The 22,984-nt window shown below is 40.8% G+C and overlaps 1 protein-coding gene across 21 annotated transcripts in view; it reads right to left on the bottom strand.

The window, feature by feature from the left end:
• Window positions 1-22,984, bottom strand: part of ABLIM2 (actin binding LIM protein family member 2) — a 217,640-nt gene that overhangs the window by 22,504 nt on the left and 172,152 nt on the right. For 13 of the 21 annotated variants that reach the window (XM_037898124.2, XM_037898130.2, XM_037898132.2 and 10 more), the window contains 5 exons: window positions 22,324-22,377; window positions 13,859-13,908; window positions 13,041-13,188; window positions 7,230-7,288; window positions 866-920 (listed from right to left, as the gene is read on the bottom strand). In XM_037898124.2, coding sequence (XP_037754052.1) covers window positions 866-920; window positions 7,230-7,288; window positions 13,041-13,188; window positions 13,859-13,908; window positions 22,324-22,377 — 366 coding nt within the window. The remainder of the gene's footprint in view (window positions 1-865; window positions 921-7,229; window positions 7,289-13,040; window positions 13,189-13,858; window positions 13,909-22,323; window positions 22,378-22,984) is intronic. The other 8 variants (XM_043544704.1, XM_043544706.1, XM_043544705.1 and 5 more) reach the window with 1 other exon arrangement.

The following is a 22,984-nucleotide window of genomic DNA, read 5'->3' on the forward strand; positions in this document are numbered from 1 at the left end:
CATTGCCCCCGCAGCTCCCATTGGCCAGCAACTGCAGCCAATGGGAGCTGCAGGGGCAGCACCTATGGACGGGGCAGTGCGCAGAGCCGCTTGGCCGCACCTCCGCATAGGAGCTGGAGGAAGGACATGCTGCTGCTTCCAGGAGCTACTTGAGGTAAGCGCTGCCCGGAGCGTGCACCCCTGACCCCTTCCTCCGCCCAAACACCCTGCCCCAGCCCTGATCCCCCTCCCACCCTCCAAACCCCTTGGTCCCAGCCCGAAGCACCCTCCTGCACCCCCAACCCCTGATCCCCAGCCCCACCCCAGAACCCGCACCCCCAGATAAAGCCCTCACCCCCTCCTGCACCCCAACTCCCAATTTCATATGCATTCATGGCCCATCATACGATGTCCATACCCAGATGTGGCCCTCGGGCCAAAAACTTTGCCCACCGCTGGTCTAGATAATACTTAGTCCTGCCATGAATTCAGGGTACTGGACTAGATGACCTCTCAAGGTCCCTTCCAGTCCTAAGATTCTATGATTTTGGACTGAATTTCCTCTCTGCCTTTGGAATGAGAATATCACTGGCTAACAAAAGAGCACAATGGAGGCCACTGCCCAGTGCTGGGGGTACTGGGTCTGATTCAATGTATGATGGTAGTACTCTACACTTTACCTTCTCAATAAGGTAAAAAATAAAGAACAACAGCGGCTGATTCTCTGTGATAGCCAAATTGCTGGGCTGTGCTACCATCTAGCCATCGTTAACAGAGCCATGAGAGGATCTTACAGGGTAACAGTAGTAACAGCATGTTAACAAACTCCTCCAAGGGGCAAAACACATGAAAGATAGGAGTGACTGAGAATCATCACTCAAAGTACCTCTCATCCCCCAACTGGCATCTTGGTCTGTTTCATATTGGCCCATACTTGCAGTCTGAAAGAGAAGGAAACAAAGAATGTAGCAAGAAACTAAAACAAACAAAACAGTAGGTAAAACACTGTAGATGAAAATAAGAAAGCCTACCTGCATAATCAAAGCACAAATCCTTTTAGCTTTGTTATAACACAGTCTATCTTTTCAAAGCAAGCAACTGAAGCAGCTGCAAAATAACTCAGCGTACAAATGCAGAGAGCTAGTTGTGCAAATAGAAACATAGGCATTGTCAAATCAATGGTTTTCAACTATGGATGTATGTTTTTCAACAAACTTCCAGAGGAGATAACACAAATCCAGAGCCTGAGCAGCCTTAGGAAATGCTGCAAAACCTTCCTCTATGAAAAACTCCTTTCACCATAAGAATGAGACTAACACTGACACTCCCATTCTTGCGCTATACCTCTACTAAAAATACTGAAACCAAAATCCCTCCCACAAAGAGAATTTCATCCCTTAAAAGTGAGAAGTGCTAGAGACTCCTTGAAATTAATGAGGGACTGCACTATTGCTATTTATTTTATGTTGAAGGTGCTCAGACTCTACGATGATCAGTGGCAGCATCAAGCAGATGATTAGATAGACAGACACCTAAGGCCAGATTTTCGATCCCTCATATATCCCCCCTGCTTCACTCCACAGGTAACTGAGGCTGCTCTAACTTTAGCTCCAATTCCCAGCATCCCCCAGGATCAAAGAGGTGAAAAAGTAACAGAAAGTCACCTATACCCTCCCTCCCAACAGGTGTTTTGAACCTGGTTTTTGAAGACCTGGCAATATGCGCGAAGACTGGAGATTTCACAATAGACTAACAGAGTTAGGCACCGAAATCCCACTGAAATAAAAATTCCCAGCCCAAATTCTGCCCTCAGCTGCAGTTGCCAATAAACTCAATAAGAGTTGTGCGCATATGACACAGCATTCTCTGTCTTCCTTCTGGTTGACAGATGCTATGATGAGTTGACTGACATTACAGGACACTGGAAAACCAGTGTTTTTGTTTTAAGTCCTGAGGTTCATTCTTGTCTGTTAGGGGATGAGTCACATGCACAGCCATGGTTACAGATCCTGCAAGGCCCCGTTTTTTGGTTTTATTTTATTATTCAGCATTGGGAGAATTGATTAAAAATAACAAACCACAAAAGTTGGTACAAGCCTGCATTCCAAACCGAGAACAGCTATGCTGAAAAGAATGCCACAGTTTTGGCCTAAAGGACTTGACCGTGCACGACCTTTTCAACTCATGAAGTTTACATGTGCGTTTCAACTTTCGCATTGCATAGATGGGAGAAATACTGCCACCTGCTGGTCACAAATGTCTATTGCATGGTTTAATTCTGAATAGTAAACTGTTCTATTACATTGTCCTCACCCATAACTATTTCACATTTGGGGACAATGTATACCTTCAAATCAGCGGCACTGCTATGGGTACCCGCATGGCCCCACAGTATGCCAACATTTTTATGGCTGACTTAGAACAACGCTTCCTCAGCTCTCGTCCCCTAATGCCCCTACTCTGCTTGCGCTACATTGATGACATCTTCATCATCTGGACCCATGGAAAAGAAGCCCTTGAGGAATTCCACCATGATTTCAACAACTTCCATCCCACCATCAACCTCAGCTTGAACCAGTCCACACAAGAGATCCACAAACCAGGACCCCACACACAAACCAGGACCCCACTGTGTTAGGTGCTGTACAAACACAGAAGAAAAAGACAGTTCCTGCCCCAAGAAGCTTACAGTCTAAGTAGCTGTAAGAACTCCCCAGTTTTACTAATTCAAAGTAATTTCCTAATCTCCCTGTTGCCTCAGATTAGAATAATTCTTACCAACAAATCAGTCAGATATCAACTACTGGTTCCCTAACTAAAGTATTCTGTATAGGCAGACACTGGAAGTCAAATCCTACTGAGGAAAATAGAAAGAAGCAAGTCAAATGTAAAAGTATAATTAGGCAGGCCAAGAAAAAATTTGCGGAGCAACTAACTAAAGACATTAAAACTAATAGCAAAATATTTCCTAAAGCACCTCAGAAGCAGGGAGCCTGCCAGACAATCAGTGGGGCCACCGGACAATCAAGGTGTTAAAGGAGCACTCAAGACAAAGCTTTTGCAGAGAAGCTAAATAAATTCTTTGTATCGGCCTTCTCTGTATAGGATGTGAAGGAGATTCCCAAACCTGTGCCATTCTTTTTCAGTGACAGATCTGAGGAATTGTCCCAGATTGAGGTGTCAGTAGAAGTGGTTTTGGAACACACTGATAAATTAAATAGTAATAAGTCACCAGGACCAGATGGTATTCACCTTGGAGTTCTCAAGGAACTCAGATATGAAATTGCAGAACTACTAACCGTGGTATGGAACCTATTGCTTAAATGAGCCTCTACACCAGATGACTGGAGGGTAGCTAATATAATGCTGATTTTAAAAAAGGCTCCAGAGGCGATCCTGGCAATTACAGGCCGGTCAACCTAACTTCAGTAGTAGGCAGACTGGATGAAGTTGTAGTAAGGAACAGAACTACCAGATACATAGATAAACATAAAATTTTGGGAAATGGTGAACATGGTTTTTGTAAAGAGAAATCATGCCTCACCAACCTATTAGAATTCTTAGAGGGAGTCAACAAGCATGTGGACCAGTGGATATAACGTACTTGGAATTTCAGAAAGCCTTTGACAAGGTCCCTTACCAAAGGCTATTAAGCAAAGTAAGCAGGGATGGGATAAAAGGGAAGGTCCTCTCATGGATCAGTAACTGGTTAAAAGATAGGAAACAAAAAGTAAGAATTAATGGTTTTCACAATGGAGAGAGGTAAATTGTGGGTTCCACCAAGGATCAGTACAGGATGTGTGCTGTTCAACATATTCGTAAATTATTTTTAAAAGGGGGCGAACAGTGAGATGGCAAAATTCACAAATGATACAAAATTACTCCAGACAGTTCAGTCCAAAGCTGACTGCAAAAAGTTACAAAAGGATCTAATGACATTGGGTGACTGGGCAACGAAATGGCAGTTGAAATTCAATGCTGATAAGTGCAAAATAATGAACATTAGAAAAAGTAATCCTAACTATACATACAAAATGATGGAGTCTAAATTAGCTGTTACCACTCAAGAAAGATCTTGGGGTCATTATGGATTGTTCTTTGAAAACATCCACTCAATGTGCAGTGGAAGTCAAAAAAGTGAACAGAATGTTAGGAACCATTAGAAATGGTAACGAATGAAACAGAAAATATCATAATGCCACTTTATAAAATCATGGTATGCTCACACCTTGAATACGGTGTACAGTTCTGGTCATCCCATCTCAAAAAAGATATGTTTGAATTGGGAAAAGTACAGAGAAGGGCAACAAAATCATTAGGGGTATGGAACAGCTTCCATACGGGGAGAAATTAAAAAGCCTGGGACTGCTGATCTTAGGGAAGAGATGTCTAAGGGAGGGAATTAATAGAGGTCTGTAAAACCATGAATGTGTAAGCAGAGTCAGGATGAGCTGTACCCTGACATCTGGTGGCGAGTTGTGGCGGGTTGGGGAAAAGAACTTCAGGAGCTGATCTCATTTGCATAGGCACACCCACCCCGCCTAGATGGTCACTTTGGCTGCTGTAGGAGCCCCAGTTTCTCTGTTATTGGGGCAGGAAGAATAAACTGTTATTATCCTGATTATGTGAATCAAGGACAGTGGAACTGTACTTGGCCTTTTGTTATGATGGAGGGACTCGTCATCAACTAAGCAGCACTTGTTAGGCAAGGGTCATGGGTTCCAAAACCCAGTGAATTGAGAGAGATTGGGAACAGGTGGGATGGGTCCCTGGTGAGGGCCCGAAACACCAATTGCACCGTCTCTCTCCACTGTGGACTATCAGAGCTAATTTTGATTTCATTAGGAGTCTAGTTACGCAGGCTGCTGGACTGAATTCACTTTGGGCCAATGGTGCACCAGCACTGAGGCTCCCCTACTACAAGCTGAAATCACTAAAGTGCTAAAATTATTAACAGCTGAAGTCACTGAGTGCTGTGTTAAGTAGTTGGGGGGGGGGCTGGCGGAGCAGAGTGGAGCAGCTGGTGGAAAGGAGCAGTTTGTGGGATGGCTGGTGGAGCTTGAGCTGGTTTTGCATTGTGTTATTGGAACGGAACCCCTAGATACTGAACCCAGCCCTTGTTGCTGCTAACTCTGATGAGCAGAAGGGTTACAAATGGTATGGAGTAAATGAATAGGGAAGTGTTATTTACCCTTTCATATACCACAAGAACTAGGGGTCACCATGTTTAAACCAAACAAAAGGAAGTGCTTCTTCATGCAACACAAAGTCAACCTGTGGAACTCACTGTTAGGGGATGTTATGAAGGTCAAAAGTACCACTGGGTTCAAAAAAGAATTAGATAAGTTCCTGGAGGAAAGGTCTGTCAATGTCTATTAGCCAAGATGGACAGAGATGCAACTCCATGCTATGGGTGTCCCTAAACCTCTGGCTGTCAGAAGCTGGGACTGGAAGACAGGGGATGGATCTCTCAAAATTGCCATTCTGTTCATTCCCCCGGAAGCTGATACTGGCCACTGTCAGAAGACAGTATAGGGGCTAGATCAGTGGTCCCCAAACTTTTCAGGGTCTCGCCCCTGCATCCTGTCCAAATACCCTTCCCCTTTCCCCAAGCCGGGGGCAGGGCTGCAGCTTAAGGGGAGGATGCAGTTAGGGTAAGGGGACCGAGGCTGGGACCACAGCTGTGGGCAGACCCAGGAGTGGAGGCTCAGCCGTAAGCTCCCGAACATTCCTCCGCACCCCCCCCAGGGGGGCACACCCCACAGTTTGAGAACCTTTGGGCTAGATGGACCATTGGTCTCACCCAATATGGCCATTCTAATGTTTTTATATTTAGGCCATTTGTCCAATTTTAAACCAGACAGCCTTCTTTTTGTGTGTTTTGTTCCCCATCTGGTATTGAGACAAAACCAGATGTGGTTTTGTCCAGTATCATATGGGGATGTCATTTTGAAGAGCACACTGCTCCACCCAGGCCGGTGTGACCTTGCACGTGGCACAACACCACTGTTCTCTTTGGGGTTGAATTCAGTGTGTCAGATGCTGGGATCAACACCAAGACTGCTAGTCATTTTATATTAACAGGATGTACATTTCAGAAAATGCATACAAACATATTCAACATTTCAGCCAGGCTATGGCACTTGCATTCTTGCTGCTCCCCATGATTCATTGGAGGTCATTCTCTTGTCTTGAATAAAATACAGCCTAGATCACATACTGTATCTCTTTTCAAACTTCCTTTTGGAGACACTCGTGTAATGACTATCATTGTCAACTGTACAGTAGAACCTCAGAGTTACAAACAACTCAGGAATGGAGGTTGTTCGTAACTCAGAACAAAACGTTAGGGTTGTTCTTTCAAACGTTTACAACTGAACATTGACTTAATACAGCTTTGAAACTTTACTATGTGGAAGAAAAAATGCTGCTTTCCCTTTTTTTTTTTAGTATTTATGTTTAACACAGCACTGTACTGTATTCGGGGGTTTGGCGGAGGGGGTTGTCTCTGCTGCTGCCTAATTGCGTACTTCCGGTTCTAAATGAAGTGTGTGGTTGACTACTTAGTTTGTAATTCTGGTGGCCATAACTATGAGGTTCTACTGTAGTGCCTAGGAGCCCCATCATGGACAAGGACCCCATTGTGCTAGGTGCTGTACAAACACAAAACAATAAGATAGTCACTGCCTTAAAGAACCTACAATAACTATCATTAGATACCTGTCCTTCTCTCGCTCCTCCTCCCCCGATCCGTTCCCCCCCCCTTTTTTTTTTGACAAAACAAAAAAGGAAATAAAACAAAATCTGGGAAACCTACATATATGAACACTGGAAAAAATCAGATTACCCACTTCAGGAAATGCAACCCATTTGTGGGTTGCTCCCCCTTTCTTCTAACATAGGAGAGCTAGCTTGCTTTAAATAGATGCCAGCCTTTCTCTATGATATAACACTTACTGAGTTCTGTTAATATATCAAGACTACATTTTTGGATCTGTGTTTGTTTTTGGAGAAAAACAGGACTCTTAATGCTCATGGTACACACAATTAAAGAGAAGCCTCAATCTGGCTGACTGCTTGTTGAAGACAGACATGGCTGAACTCCCTTGGCATATGAATATGTTATGCAGAGCTGATAGCCAAAAATCTTTAAAGAGCTCTATGTTATTTGTGATTATCTACCTGGTTACTAAGCTGTGTATTTATGGTACAATATTAGTGGGTGTAACACATTCTATACTAATACCTACCTGGTGCAATCCGTTCTTTCCGTAGCCAGGAAGAGAAGCAGATTTGGCATATGGGAATCCTGTAAAAGACACAATATGTATCGAGAGATTTTTGCAAAAACCTTTACAATCAAATTAATAAAAACAAGCAGAGAATACAAGAAAACAATTTGCAAGAACTTTTGCCCGGTCTCTGAGATACAGTAGAGCTGTGTATGGTTTATCTCAGTCTTGCAGGAGGATTTTAAAAAGAGAAATATATCCGCATCTATAATTCATACCACGTCAGGTGGGGATCATCCCATATCTCAGAAGACTGCATGCTTTTCGCAGACGGGGATGGGGAAGACCTCTAAGGAACAATTTGGTGCAGTAGAGAGTGGTACTGAGGACTCAGTAAGAGGTAACCTTCTCTCTGGCTCAGTGCTGAGCTACTACCCCAGAATGGTAATAAACATGCCATTATTTCAGAAGTTCTGTCAACTTGCGTTCCTGGCACCTTTTGTAAGACTATGGTCCTGGTGAAATTCCAGTTTAAGAACAGTTTTTTGCCATCTATAAATTTGCTCTACAGTTTCAACTGGAAAAGGTATTTTCTATTTTCAGTCTTAAACTGGTGAATAGTGTTGTTAGGTGCTGTTTTAAATAGTTATTTCATTTCTCCCCGAGGTGACTGCATTTCAGCGGTGGGTAAAATGATCTTCAGGTATTGTTCAGATTCTCTGGCATCACTAGAGATGCTCTGATCTCTTTAAACTGCCACTTTCAAACCTCCTTATTAAATAATCAGTCTAAACTATTAGCCGATCTTTAGAAGGTATAAATCTGTACAGCTCCCTTCACTAGTTCTTTGCCACTTTACAGCAGCAGAGGATCTAGTCCTGTATGTTTAGAGAGGAGATGAATAAGAGGGGACACACTATAGGTAGAGAAAACAATGAATGGTGTAAGAGAAAATAAACTGGGCACTCCTATTTACATTTCCTTCTCATATGAGATTGAGGAGATGGTCGATGGAACTGAAAAGCTAAATATTTTAAAATGATAAAAGGAAAAAGGTGCATGCACCACCTGTGGAACTCATTGCCACAAGATCTCATTGTGACCAGAAGCTTGGCAGGATGCCAGAAAGATAAAGGCATTTATATGAGTAATGTGAAAATCCACAGGTACAGTAGACAGGGTTCATTAAAAAAAAGGGTATAAACTAGCTACTGATTCATGGGATCAGGAAGAAATTATACTATAATTGTCCATTATGGAGGATTCTTGCACCTTCCTCTGAAGAAAGTGGTACTGGCCACTGTTAGTGACAGGATATTGAATTCTATGGACCAGTTATCTGATCCAATATGGCAAACTCCACGTTCCTACTTAAAGAACAAAGTGCATTATTTATTATTAGCTACTATTTTGTATTGCAGTAGCACCTAAAGGCCCCAATCAGGAATCCAGACCACACTGCATTAGGCACTGAACATGCAAATAATAAAATTACAGTCCCTGTCCTGGCCTATCAAACAGATTAGTGAAGAACACTGCTGGGGACACCAATTCCTCTGACCTCTCTGCCCTGCAGAGCAGTGACACTGAGTAGATGTCTGACATGGTTTAGTGTTATCTCAAAATATTTTGACTTTACTGTATATCTAAAGGGATAGGTTAAAATAGGAATAATCAAAAGGTGTAAAGTCCTATATTCAAATTATTTAGGAACATAGGAATTGCAGTGTCAGAGGGGATCAAAGGTCTGTCTCATGCTGTTTCCTGCTTCTAATGGTGGCCTCTTCTGATTTGTGAAATTTCCAGTGGGACTTTCCCACCATGCTCCTGGTTAATGGTAGAATATTATTGCACCAAAGACTTTGGGTTAAAGGAAACAGTTTAGAATTAACAAACTTTCTTTAACATTTAACAGTTTGGGAGTTTTATATCCTAAACTTTAATGAGGACAAACATTCATTTCAGGATGAACGTGATGAATTTTGTGTGTGAAAATCAGAGAAGTAAAGTACAGGCGACATCTTGTGGCCAGTTGGAAAACTTCCAGGGGTGAAATCCTGGCCTAATTAAAGTCAACGGGAAAACTTCTACTGACTTCTACCGGGGCCAGCATTTCACCCAGGTCTTCATTCCATAGGAAGTTCTCAGGTATATTACCTTATTCCTGATTGCTCTTCTCTGAATGAAACAATCTAGACTGAACTAGCCAACATACTTGTAACACCCGCAAACGTCATATGCTAAATGCTTCCGCAGTATCTTGTAGCGTTTTCGAGTACTTGACTGATATGTGACAATCCGTTCTTACCAATGAAGATACTACAGACTCATCAGCTATATTGTAAATTGATATGGCTCCTTTCATGCCATTCATGCTAATTTGAAATGTGATGAGACTGCATTTCAGCATAGGCTAATTGGGGCCAGATTTATGAAGGCGTTTAGGTGTCTAAAAATGCAAATAGGTACTTAACGGGATTTTCAGAAGTGCCTATCTGCATCTTTAGGCACCTCAATACTTTTGCAAATCTGGCCTTTGGTCTTTAAAATGAAGAATTATGGTAAAGAATAACAGAAACAATCTATACTTATAAATGATAAATTAAAAAGTGAATGTATATTTGACAGCCAAAATATTCAACAGCTTTATTTGAGAGGAAAATATAGGGCACGACTGCTTTACACCACAATAATAATAAATAATAATAGCATCTAGCTCTTATATAGCTTTTTTCAACCACAGATCTCAAAGCGCTTTACACAAGAGCCAATTTTACAGATGGAGAAATTGAAGCACAGAGAGGCGACTTGTCCAGGGTCACCCAACAGGCCAGAAGCAGAGCCAGGATTAGAACCCAGGTATCCCAAGTCCTGGTCCAATAATATAACCACAAAGCAAAAAAGCTTTACATATGCACAATGTATACTTCCTGCTACATGGTAACCAGCATGTCACTGAAGAAAGGGAACTATTAAAAAACACTGAAAACTATAGAAACTTGATAGTAGTATTGTCTTTTAACTAACTCTATGCCCAGCAAGTGTATGTATCCACGTGTTCCTGACACTGTTACTCTTGTTCTTCTTTTATCACCTCCAACTGTATGTTTCATCTTGCCTTAGATTAGACTGTAAGCTCTTTTGGACAGAGACTGTCTCTCACTATGTCAGGGTTCAGTGGACCCCTGATTCTGTTTTGGGGCCTCTAAGTGCTACCGCAATACAAGGAATAAGTAATAATAGTAACAAGCTAAGCATCGAAGGGTCCTCTGGGAAGTAGGTTATACAATCATTTGTAGAGCTTCTTTTGCACTATCTCAGACCTCAAATTCAAGAATGTCTGTGGTTCAGGAAATAGTAACTGCTGAATTCCCTTTAACTTCTCATGTTAAATGAGTGGCAGTACAATGCACCAGAAATCTATGTCGAACCATTTACAGACACTGTGTTTTTGTAAATCAATACAGATTTTCTTAGAAGAGCTATTTGTAGCAATCAACCTTCAAAAAAAAAAGTTTAAATGCACCGAGGAATCATATTCAGTTACTATTATGTTATTCTGAAATGTTATAAACACCAGTTACTAAACCTGCCTACCATAATATACAGATGTATGTCTCAGTTACATAGCAGCAAGATATTTATGTAGACATGTATGTAAGCAAGAAAAGATAAACAAAACTTTGGACAATGATTGAGTCTTGAATACAACAGATCACACCAATACATGAAGTGGTCTGATACACCATTGGTGCCCAAAGTGCCCATGATTTTTGAATGAGAGAAATGTTTTGCACGGAACAGAGATAATCATTACTGGCAGTAAATATATGCCTCTCTCCAGATAAATGTTTACACACGCATACACAACCAAATAGAGTTGATAAGGTACCAGTATTTGGATATTCAGCACTTTCCAAACTATACACAAGGGTTGGAGGGGAAGGTGAGTTCAGCATCTTAATGCCCTAGCCTTTTCTTCAACTTGACAAGGTGATGCATGAAATGGTATCCATGAATAAAATCTCTCCCACTAAGAGAGCTAAGTGGGCATACAAGCCCTAAGACATTTTGACACCTAGTCTACAATATTAATACCAGACAGAAAAAAAAATGAACTAGGGTGGAGCGATCATTACTATGATGTCTAGTTACTACAGAGTTCAATTGTGGCTTTGCCACAAGACCTCTGTAATGGCCAAGGCATTGTTGCACTGCCCCAGAAGCAGATCTGCAACCAGACTGTGATTCAGCGAGTCACCTGCAGTCCCCTCTTGCTCTGTGGGGGAAGTAATCTGTGCCAGACCTACACCTGACATACATAATTTCCCTTGCTGTGCCAACTAAACTGCACTGACCAGCTCATCGGTATAGGGATGGGGCTAAGGTTCTCTTCGCTCCCCATCCACATGTGAAAGGGAGAATAGCTAAGGAATGATCAGTGGGGCACTCGGTAGCCTACAAACACTTGAAAGGTGTAAACAATAAAGAAGGAAAGGAATTATTTAGGACAGCACGGGGGATAGAACTAGGAGTAACTGGATAAAATTAAGGAAGGGAATAAAAGAGAGTGAATATCAGGAAAAAAACCTTCAAAGCCAGAACTATCTGGCTGTTAAATGAGACAAGTGGTGGAAACCCGCACTGGGTACACTGAAAACTACACTGGGCAAAACATCTAAAAATGTAACATAAGGAACAACTTGCACCAGCAAGGAGGTCACCACATAACCCACACGGTCTTTTCTATCTCTGACTTCTGTGGTTCTGAATTTGTGTATGTGATATTGGAAAATATAAGATAAATGAGTGAGTGAAAGCAGAAGGGTAGTCCCATGGAGAAACCTGTGTCACAGTATATTGCTTGTATAGAAAAAAAGTTTACAGTATGTTACAGACATTTTTATGGGAAAGGTTTTTGCCTCATAAGGGTTTCAAATAAAGCCTATTATCTCAAAACATGTATAGATAAGCGGCATATCAACCCATCAGTCAGCCTTCTCATGGTGCATGTGCCTACACCATTTATTTGCATAATCTAAGCTCATTTCTGCCAGTTGCTTCTGGATGTGAGGAGTTTGTGGCATTCAGAGACAGCTTCACATGTACAAGGGCATTTGTGAAACATTCCCTGTGTGGGAAAAGTCTGATGGTATTTGAGAAGGGAAATCCCCTTGCTTTGGTTCAGTAAGATCCAAAACTACTTGTTTCTTTCCACTTGGTTCACGCTAGTGACAGATTCTGCTGCATCAGTTTTTCCCCTTCTCTTGTATAGCTGAGTCATCATCTTTATATTAAGGAAATTATGGAGCCAGCTATCATATTACCAATGACTGGCACATTTCCTTTGCTGCCAGATGTGCCTTGCAGTGGGATGAAAGCTTTTGAAAAAACTGCTTCGCCAAATTGTTTACCCCAGTTGACCTGTATCTCCAGCACGGTGTAGCAGGGGACCCTCTCTTAGGACAGCTGCTGTTCAAAGGTATTTTCCTCTAAAGTTATCTATCATTTTGTGATTCATGTACTAAGAGCAAAATGTAGGTTCCTTTATTCCTGATGACTACGTCCCTGTACTCCCCCACTTCCTGTCAAGTTAAATGAAGAGAATGTGGAGAACACTTCCAGTACTGACAGCTAGTAAGAGCGGCATTTCAAAACAATGATTTGCTGGCTATTCCAATTTACATATATGGACTGTTTGGGTGGAGGCCCAAGGCAAAGAATGAAAATGTGCAGAGAAGCCTGGCTGAAGTGCATATGGCATGGCTGTCTTTCTCAGTCAAGCTGCAATCCTACATCCACGACTAACTGTGTAAAGTAAATACTTACTTGAATATATGGTGGTTGCATTCTCTTGCATTTGCTGGAGTTGTTCTCTGTCAGTTCCAGGACCATGGGATAGTGACTGAGTATCCAAATCTGGAGAATTAGCTCTGGTGTCTGTCTCCCCCTTCAGAATCAGCCAACTGGTCTTTAGCTGAACAGAACAAAACCGAACTTTAATGTTTGGATTTATTCTTGCAAATTCACCCACATGGGAATTCTATGATCAATTTTTATTTATAGTAATTTTGTACCAATCATCCACTCAGTCACAAAAGTGGAAGACAGATCCTGTGCAATGCATCATGGGACTGTCTGTTCGAAGTTCTAGTATCACATACTTAACATGATCCAGCTGATTGAGAATGGGTTTCCTCTTAATTATCGCCGTTAGTCTGTCCTTGTTTCAGAATATGTGAATTTTTTAAAATTAAGCTATTAATGCCCACAAGTGAATCAATGTTACTTTATTACTTTTTCTCATTTTAAAATAAATACATTGAATAAAAACACCTCCACTGAACCACCAATGAGAATGCCTAGATTGAGTAAATGCATGCACTTATTGCATTAGTTCAATTCTGCCTACTTTTTGCCTCCCCTACTAGTTCCATCACTTGTAAAATTTAGATTGTAAGCACTTTGGGGGAGGTGCAATATCTTTCTATATCTTCAGTGAAGGACCAAACACACATTTGCTGCTATTAAATAACTAGAATAATGATAAATAAAAATAAAATATCTAAAAAATAAGAGAGATTTTAAAATGGTACCCTTGAGAAACACTAACACCCTGCATGTTTTTCCTGCATTCTGGACATTACCTTCCTATTGTCCTGATCAAAACTTCCATCCTCTCCCTCTGATCTTCTTACTGTTAGAATATAAAATTCATTGTAAGAGTTAAAACAGCATCATGTCATTTGTTTCCATTTTGACTGTCATCATATTGCAGGTTTCTTAAAAGAATAAAATGATCCATACAAACAAAGGGATATGAGAAGTTGGAAATGTACTGGTACGATATCATCGACCCATTTAAGCCATTATGAAATTATTAAAATGATTTAATGCTGTAAATACACAGTATATGCATAAAATCTACTCTTCCAAGCATTTTAAAGTACCATTTTTTAGGAAAGATGCTACTTTCTTGAGCTTGACTGGAGGGAAAAAAACCATAATTTATTGCATGGCTACACTACAGAGTTGACAGTGGTGCAGCTCCACCAATGCAGCTGTCCTGCTGTGAGCTCTCTAATGTAGCCTCTCTGAGCTGACGGGAGAGAGCTCTCCCATCAGCTTAATTAGTCCAGCCCCCATGCCTGCTGACAGAGCGCTTCCACACTGGCACTTATGTCAGTGTAACGTATGTTGCTCAGGGGGGTGATTTATTCACCCTCGAGTGACATAAATTATGCCAACATAAGCTGTAGTGTAGACCTAGCCTTAGAAACAGATTGTGACTCAGCCTAACACAGCTGTCCAGGGGAGCAAGTCCCTCCTTTCCTGTGTTGCCATGTTAATGCTCTCCACATGGTATCTTGGATATAAGCAGGTTTTATACCTGGTCCTCATTCCTCTCCCCCAGCAGGTAGGCAGGGAGGGTACAGCAAATGGATCTGCCACCTCAAAATGTCAGCCAGCAAAGCTAAACCACTGTGGGAGGGTTAGGGGTAGGGAGTAAGCTGTCCCCCTATAAAGGGCTGCAGTAAATCATTTCACCATGAGGAGCAGAGTCACGTTCTGAATCACAATTCCTTCCCCAGGCTCCTCCTGGGCTATGTGTTACCCTGACACAAGGCAGAGACAAAAATCTCAGTCCAGCCCTTAATAATCAACATCATGGCATTAGCGAGAGCAGGGTCTGCAGAAGTGTTGCGATTACCAAAACCACTGCAGAAAAAGACAACCAAAGTGCAGCCTGTATTTTCTGAATTTATCTATTTGCTAAAGAATTGTCTGTTGAAATTTTTTTGCTGACACTAACGTGCCACTATGTAGTACTTGGTATTGAGTTACCAAGTCTGCTGAGAAAAAAAATCTTGCCATTAGAAGGTCCCAGCATTCTCCTCTCCCCCTGCTTTTCTGGCCATTTTGTGCCCTTTATTTCCAGACAGGTACAGATGTGCCTGTAAATGATACTGATCTGCACCCCAAAAATGATTTCACAACCAGCAGATTTTGCAGACATACACACGCCAAATTGCATGGACAACTTGAAACAGTTTGGGCCCGTGAGATTCAACGTTTTAAAACATTGATGGATGCACCTTTTAAAAGGTGTCATAAGGGTTACTGTGGGGTGGCAGCAACTCTTCCCTCCCTAGCCTTCGGCCCCTGACCCAGCATGTCTGCAGATATTTCATACAGCTTCTGCCCTTCCTGGGCAGACTGCATCTGCCATTAGCACTCAGCTGCTATACCTCTGCATCACCCTAAACCCCCACATAAAGGCAAAATTTTGATCTATGTTTGTATCAGTATGTAGCGGAGTGAAACTCCTACCCCCAAAAGTTGGAAACGGTGAACATTATATTGTCCCATGCATGCAGCACAGGGCAAGTGGAAAAGAAGTTTGAAAGACAGCTCTTGTCATGTGCACCTTGTACACAATAGGATGCAGGGCTGGTCAGGCTTCTGTACCAGGTATGGACTGGCCACAGAACTTCCTTCTCAGAGATACACACCAGATGCACTTCACTATAAGATCTTTTAATGTACTGCATGGTACCACTGATAAGGTATATTACACAGAGCACTGCCTAGTGGTTGAAGGGTATAATACAGTTTAGCATTCCATTACATCATCCCCTTCCTGGAGGTGCTTTCATAAATTCATAGATATTTAGGTCAGAAGGGACCATTATGATCATCTAGTCTGACCTCCTGCACAACGCAGGCCACAGAATTTCACCCACCACTCCTACCAAAAAAACCTCACACCTATATCTGTGCTATTGAAGTCCTCAAATCGTAGTTTAAAGACTTCAAGGAGCAGAGAATCCTCTAGCAAGTGACCCGTGCCCCATGCTACAGAGGAAGGCGAAAAACCTCCAGGGCCTCTTCCAATCTGCCCTGGAGGAGAATTCCTTCCCGACCCCAAATATGGCGATCAGCTAAACCCTGAGTATATGGGCAAGATTCATCAGCCAGATACTACAGAAAATTCTTTCCTGGGTAACTCGGATCTCACCCCATCTAATAGCCCATCACAGGCCATTGGGCCTATTTACCATGAATATTTAATTACCAAAACCATGTTATCCCATCATACCATCTCCTCCATAAACTTATCGAGTTTAATCTTAAAGCCAGATAGATCTTTTGCCCCCACTGCTTCCCTTGGAAGGCAATTCCAAAACTTCACTCCTCTGATGGTTAAAAACCTTCGTCTAATTTCTAGTCTAAATTTCCTAGTGGCCAGTTTATATCCATTTGTTCTTGTGTCCACATTGGTACTGAGCTTAAATAATTCCTCTTCCTCTCTGGTATTTATCCCTCTGATATATTTATAGAGAGCAATCATATCTCCCCTCAACCTTCTTTTAGTTAGGCTAAACAAGCCAAGCTCCCTGAGTCTCCTTTCATAAGACAAGTTTTCCATTCCTCGGATCATCCTAGTAGCCCTTCTCTGTACCTGTTCCAGTTTGAATTCATCCTTCTTAAACATGGGAGACCAGAACTGCACACAGTATTCCAGGTGAGGTCTCACCAGTGCCTTGTATAACGGTACTAAAACCTCCTTATCCCTACTGGAAATACCTATCCTGATGCATCCCAAGACCGCATTAGCTTTTTTCACAGCCATATCACATTGGCGGCTCATAGTCATCCTATGATCAACCAATACTCCAAGGTCCTTTTCCTCCTCCGTTACTTCTAATTGATGCGTCCCTAGCTTATAACTAAAATTCTTGTTATTAATCCCTAAATGCATGACCTTACACTTCTCACTATTAAATTTCATCCTATTACTATAACTCCAGTTTACAAGGTCATCCAGATCCTCCTGTAGTGTATGTCTGTCCTTCTCTAAACTGGCAATACCTCCCAGCTTTGTATCATCCACAAACTTTATTAGCACACTCCCACTTTTTGTGCCAAGGTCAGTAATAAAAAGATTAAATAAGATTGGCCCCAAAACCGATCCTTGAGGAACTCCACTGGTAACCTCCCTCCAGCTGGACAGTTCACCTTTCAGTAGGACCCGTTGTAGTCTCCCCTTTAACCAATTCCTTATCCACCTTTCAATTTTCCTATTGATCCCCATCTTTTCCAATTTAACTAATAATTCCCCCTGTGGCACGGTATCAAATGCCTTACTAAAATCTAGGTAAATTAGATCCACTGCGTTTCCTTTGTCTAAAAAATCTGTTACTTTCTCAAAGAAGGAGATCAGGTTGGTTTGGCACCATCTACCTTTTGTAAAACCATGTTGTATTTTGTCCCATTTACCATTGACTTCAATGTCCTGAACTACCTTCTCCTTCAAAATTTTTTCCAAGACCTTGCATACTACAGATGTCAAACTAACAGGCCTATAACTACCCGGATCACTTTTTTCCCCTTTCTTAAAAATAGGAACTATGTTAGCAATTCTCCAATCATACGGTACAACCCCTGAGTTTATAGATTCATTAAAAATTCTTGCTAATGGGCTTGCAATTTCTTGTGCCAATTCCTTTAATATTCTTGGATGAAGATTATCTGGGCCCCCTGATTTAGTCCCATTAAGCTGTTTGAGTTTCGCTTCTACCTCAAATATGGTAATGTCTACCTCCATATCCTCATTCCCATTTGTCATGCTACCATTATCCCTAAGATCCTCTTTAGTCTTATTAAAGACTGAGGCAAAGTATTTGTTTAAATATTGGGCCATGCCTAGATTATCCTTGACCTCCACTCCATCCTCAGTGTTTAGCGGTCCCACATGAGCCTTTTGTCAAGATTAATGCTGTATGAAATGCTAACAGAGAACAGGAGGAGCTTAATCTTACAGTATATTTCTAAGCAAACAATCCATACATTTTAACCTGAACCTTGAAAACCGTGGTCAAAATATTCAAACATAGGGTCTGATGCTGCTTGGAACTCCAGTGGGCAGACCCCAGCACTTGCTAGGAATCCAGTCAAAGTCAATGGAGCAAAGCATGAATGCCAGGGTCTGCCCATGCAGCGTTCCTTGAATCTTAGGCACCTAAATCTATATTAAGGCACCTACATCAAAGTGACCTGACTTGTAGAGGTGCTGAGCATTGGCTTCTGTGAAAACTGGGCTACTCAGCCCCTCTGAAAATCAGGTCCTTTTTATATGGATGTCTAAATATGGACTCCAGGAACCCAAGTTCAACCATTTGAGCTCTCTGTTTGGATCAGTGCTAAAACTGATGAAGGCCAAACTCTTTTTAAAAGGTTTAATATTGAATCAAATGTTTTGAAAATATGAAGATACTAAAAAAGAAAAACGCAATACCACCCTCCCCAGCTTTCCCATCCAAATTCACAGCCTGAAATCACGCATGTGACATTTTCCCAGCTCATTTTTATTCTGAATCTAGGAGTTTATAACAGGAACACAGAGGCTCTTAGCTACAACAAATCTGCTGGGCACCGCTGTAATTGAGACCTTTCAAAGTCAAATGTTTTGGAAGAGTTTCTTGCACTTTTTGTTTTAGAGAACATTTTTGTGCTTGTTTGTTCAAACTTGGTTTCTTCAACAAGAGAATGTTCTCTGGCTCCAACTCCTGAATGTCCTACTTCAATGCCCCTTTAGCTTAAGAAGCTGAATCATCAGTTGCTAATGTGTTTGTTCTTTAGCAAAAAGATTTACACAACTTCTGCTGGGAACAAAAGGTTGTTTCCATTAGCCTCTACACAGAAATGGATACTTCATCACTATCAATTTTTGTTTTCATTTAGAATAAATTAGTAGGTGCACTCCTGTAGAATCCCAGCCAGCCTCCATTTTCTACACTCCTTTTCAGAACCTTGTTTATATGTAAAACAAAGATTAAAATACATCTCCTCAGGGTATCCGCAGAGATGTCTGACTGACCTGCATATTAACATACAGGGCCTCTCACACCAATGTATATCAGGAATAACTTTGCTGAAGTCAGTATAAGTTACACCAGTATAAAACTGACAGAGGAAAATCTGGCCCTTGGTTGTGTACATCAGCATGGTGGCTGACATAGAAAACATATGGCCATGAAGAAAAACTCCCTTTTTCAGAGTCATTTTGGCAAACCAGAGGTAGCTATAAAATAATTAAGGATGACATGCTCAGGGAACAGGATGTTAGGGCCAGATCCTCATCTGGTGTAAATCCATGTTCTACTGAAGTCAATGAAGCTATACCGATTTACAACAGCTGAGGATTTGGCTTTGTGTTTTCCTTGTGATTTTCCCAAAACTCTCTCTAATGATTCAGGCCTTTTTGCCTTGTCAGTAGCTTTTTGCTTTTTTTGACTATTTATTACCAATGATTTGTAGCTCTGCAGAGGAGGAGAAATTAAAGGCTTTGGATAGACTTTAATGTTTGCTATTTATCCTAAAGCCAAGTGCTCATATAAATGGATTCCATCTCATTGACACGGAGGTGACCCTTGTATGTGCAATGCAGATAATGTGAGCTGAAAACATCTATCAAAGTCCAAACGATAAAGCATATTAAAGCACCACTGGACCTTGCTTTGTTCTGAAGCTTAACCAGAACAGTCTAAGAGGTTATCTAAATGTCAATGATTTAAACCTGTTTATGCAATTGCTTAGCATCAGACACTTCAGTTATGGAGAATGTGTGCACGCTGACTCACTGTACTCAATGTCAGTTTGACTGATAACGGCAATAGTGCTGATGCAATATACTTAAATTTCTGTAAGGCATTTGACTTTGTGCCACATGACATTTTGATTAAAAAACTAGAATGATACAAAATGAACATGGCACACATTAAATGGATTAAAAACTGGCTAACTGATAGGTATCTAAATGTAACTGTACGTGGGAAATCATCATCCAGCGGGTTTATTTCTAGTTGGGTCCTGCAGGATGGTTCTTGGCCCTACACTACCATTTTTATTAACGACCTAGAAGAAAACATAAAGTCATCACTGCTAAAGTTTGCAGACAACACAACGATTGGAGGAGTGGAAAAGAATGAAGAAAAGGGGTCACTTATTCAGAGCGATCTGGATCGCTTAATAAACTGGCCACAAGCAAACAATATGCATTTTAATATAGCTAAAGGTAAATGTATCCATCTAAGAACAAAGAATGTAAGAACTAAGAACTTACAGGATAGGGGACTCTATTCCTGGGAAGCAGTGTCTCTTGAAAAAGATTTGGGGATCATGGTGGATAATCAGCTGAATATGAATTCCCAATGTGATACTGTGGCCAAAAGGGCTAACACAATCCTTGGATGTATAAAAGGGGGAATCAAGAGCACAGAGGGTTTTTAACCTCTCTATTTGGTGCTGGTGTGACTGCTGCTGGAATATGCTATGAAGTTCTGGTGTCAACAATTCAAGAAGGATGTTGAAAAATTTGGAGAGGGCACAGATAAGAGCCATAAAAACAATTAAAAGGTTAGAAATATACCTGACAGTGATAGACTCAAGAAGCTCAATTTATTCAGCTCAGGGGTGACTTGATCGAAGTCTACAAGCACCTCCATGGGGAAAAATATTTGATAATAGGCTTTTTCAGTCTAGCAGGGAAAGAACATAAGAACATAAATACTGGGTCAGATCAAAGGTCCATCAAGCCCAGTATCCTGTCCTCGGACAGTGGCCAATGCCAGGTGCCGCAAAGGAAATAAACAGACAGGTTATCATCAAGTGATCCATACTGTGCACCCAATCCCAGCTTCTGGCAGACAGAGGCTAGGGACACCATTCCTGCCCATCCTGACTAATAGCCACTGATGGACCTATCTTCCATGAATCTACCTAGCTCACTTTTGAACCCCATTATAGTATTGGCCTTCACAACATGCTCTGGCAAGGAGTTCCAGAGGTTGACAGTGCGTTGCGTGAAAAAATACGTTCTTGTGTTTGTTTTAAACCTGCTACCTATTAATTTCATTTGGTGGCCCCTTGTTCTTGTATTATGAGAAGGAGTAAATAACACAGGTATAACAAGATTCAATGGGTGGAAGTTGAAGCTAGACAAATTCAGACTTAATATAAGACATAAATATTTATCAGTGAGAGTAATTAACAGTTGGAGCCATTTACCAAAGGTTGTGGTAGATTCTACATCACGGGCAATTTTTAAATCATGATTGAAATTTTAAAAAAATATACGCTCTAGTTCAAAGGAAATTATTTTGGGGAAGTTGTATGGCCTGTGTTTTATAGAAGGTCAGACTAGATGATCACACTCTTCTGACCTTGGAATCTATGAATCAGCAGCATCCAGAGACAAGCCCTTATTTATTTATTTATTTATTTCTCCGCATCCGTAAACCAGTCAGGTGTGAGGCAGAACATGATACAAACCAGAAGAGTCAATGCTCTCCCTGAAAAGAAACATGGGGAATTTCTATTTTACTGCTTCATTTGAAGCATTCATGATTTATACAGTTCTTTTCAAAGTCATGTGTTGTGTCAGATTATTATGTGCCACAAAAATATTTTCTGTAAAGTTCTGTTGTTTAGTGACTTAGGTGCCAATCTTGCAATTGGGTCTGCCCATTCAGTTCCAAATGTATGGTGCAGATCAGAAGCCATCTTCAGTCAGGTTACAGCCGTTAAAAAGGAATTTGTCCTCAGCGGATATAACCTCATTAAAGAATTGTTCTGATATTATGATAAAGTAAAAAAATCTTGCTGATGAAAGATGGATATTCAATATGCACCATATATCAATGAACCTAAAAGTTTATTTTTTGCTGTAATATAGAAGCAAAAATTACCTTAAAATTTAGATATTCCCCAGGACCACCTGAAAGCAGGATAGTAATGTACTATATTTAACATACTATTGTATTATTCTGATAATGAACAAATTGCTTTAAGATCAGTATTAGCTTTAAATTAATAATGTACAGCAAGACATCACTATTCCAGCCACTTACTGAGTCTTCAGATTTCATGTTATGCAGAGAGTTATCAATTTTCTGTGTTACTTAATTCTTTTCCTTTTTGTTTTTAGATAATAGGGATTCTGGCATAATTAAATGAGAATACGATAGCACAACTAGTTCAGTGGTAAATATGCACTTCCTTAACAAGGGCATGCGTAGAAAACACTGCAGCCGAGAAAAGCAGACTGTACCATGCTGTCTGTAGATAGGGGGTTTCCTATAGATGTTATCTTTTACTCCAGTGTCTGAGAAAGAGGAAAGAAAAAGGAAAGAACAAAAGAGTAAGCAAGCAGTTTAGACCGTGCTTCTTCTGTTTAATTCTTAAAAAAAAAAAAAAGGAAAAAAAAAATCACTTGAGCAGAGACCATTCATTCATTTTAATGTGTAGTAATTGCTATTACAATACAATGCAACATTTCTCAACATTAGTACACACTTAAAACATTCTGGGCTGCATGGTAGCCCAAAATTTTCTATCAATCCTAAAAGGATACATTAATATGGCTCCTTACCCATCAGTTCATTTAGTAGATGGGTACTTAAAAAATTCAGCCTTACATCATATCCGTAAATTGAACAGGCCTGTGCAACCAGCAGTAACATTTAAGACAACAACATCTTCTAGGTTTAACATAAAATAAAGTTGTCTCTTTGGGCTTCTGCTAGTGCAAACTTGTTGATACACAGAAAAATGTGAAGCGTGTAACTTATTCACTTCTGAGATCATGTTTAACAGCTAACATATTTTCACTCTTCAGAAGAAATAAGGTTTTTTGTTATTGTTGTTCTACAGTTCACAAAGCAATGCAAAATCCATTGACAATTTAGGAGAAAATGAACATATGCCACAAT

Source organism: Chelonia mydas, chromosome 4 (genome assembly GCF_015237465.2).
Source record: "Chelonia mydas isolate rCheMyd1 chromosome 4, rCheMyd1.pri.v2, whole genome shotgun sequence".
NCBI lineage: Eukaryota > Metazoa > Chordata > Testudines > Cheloniidae > Chelonia > Chelonia mydas.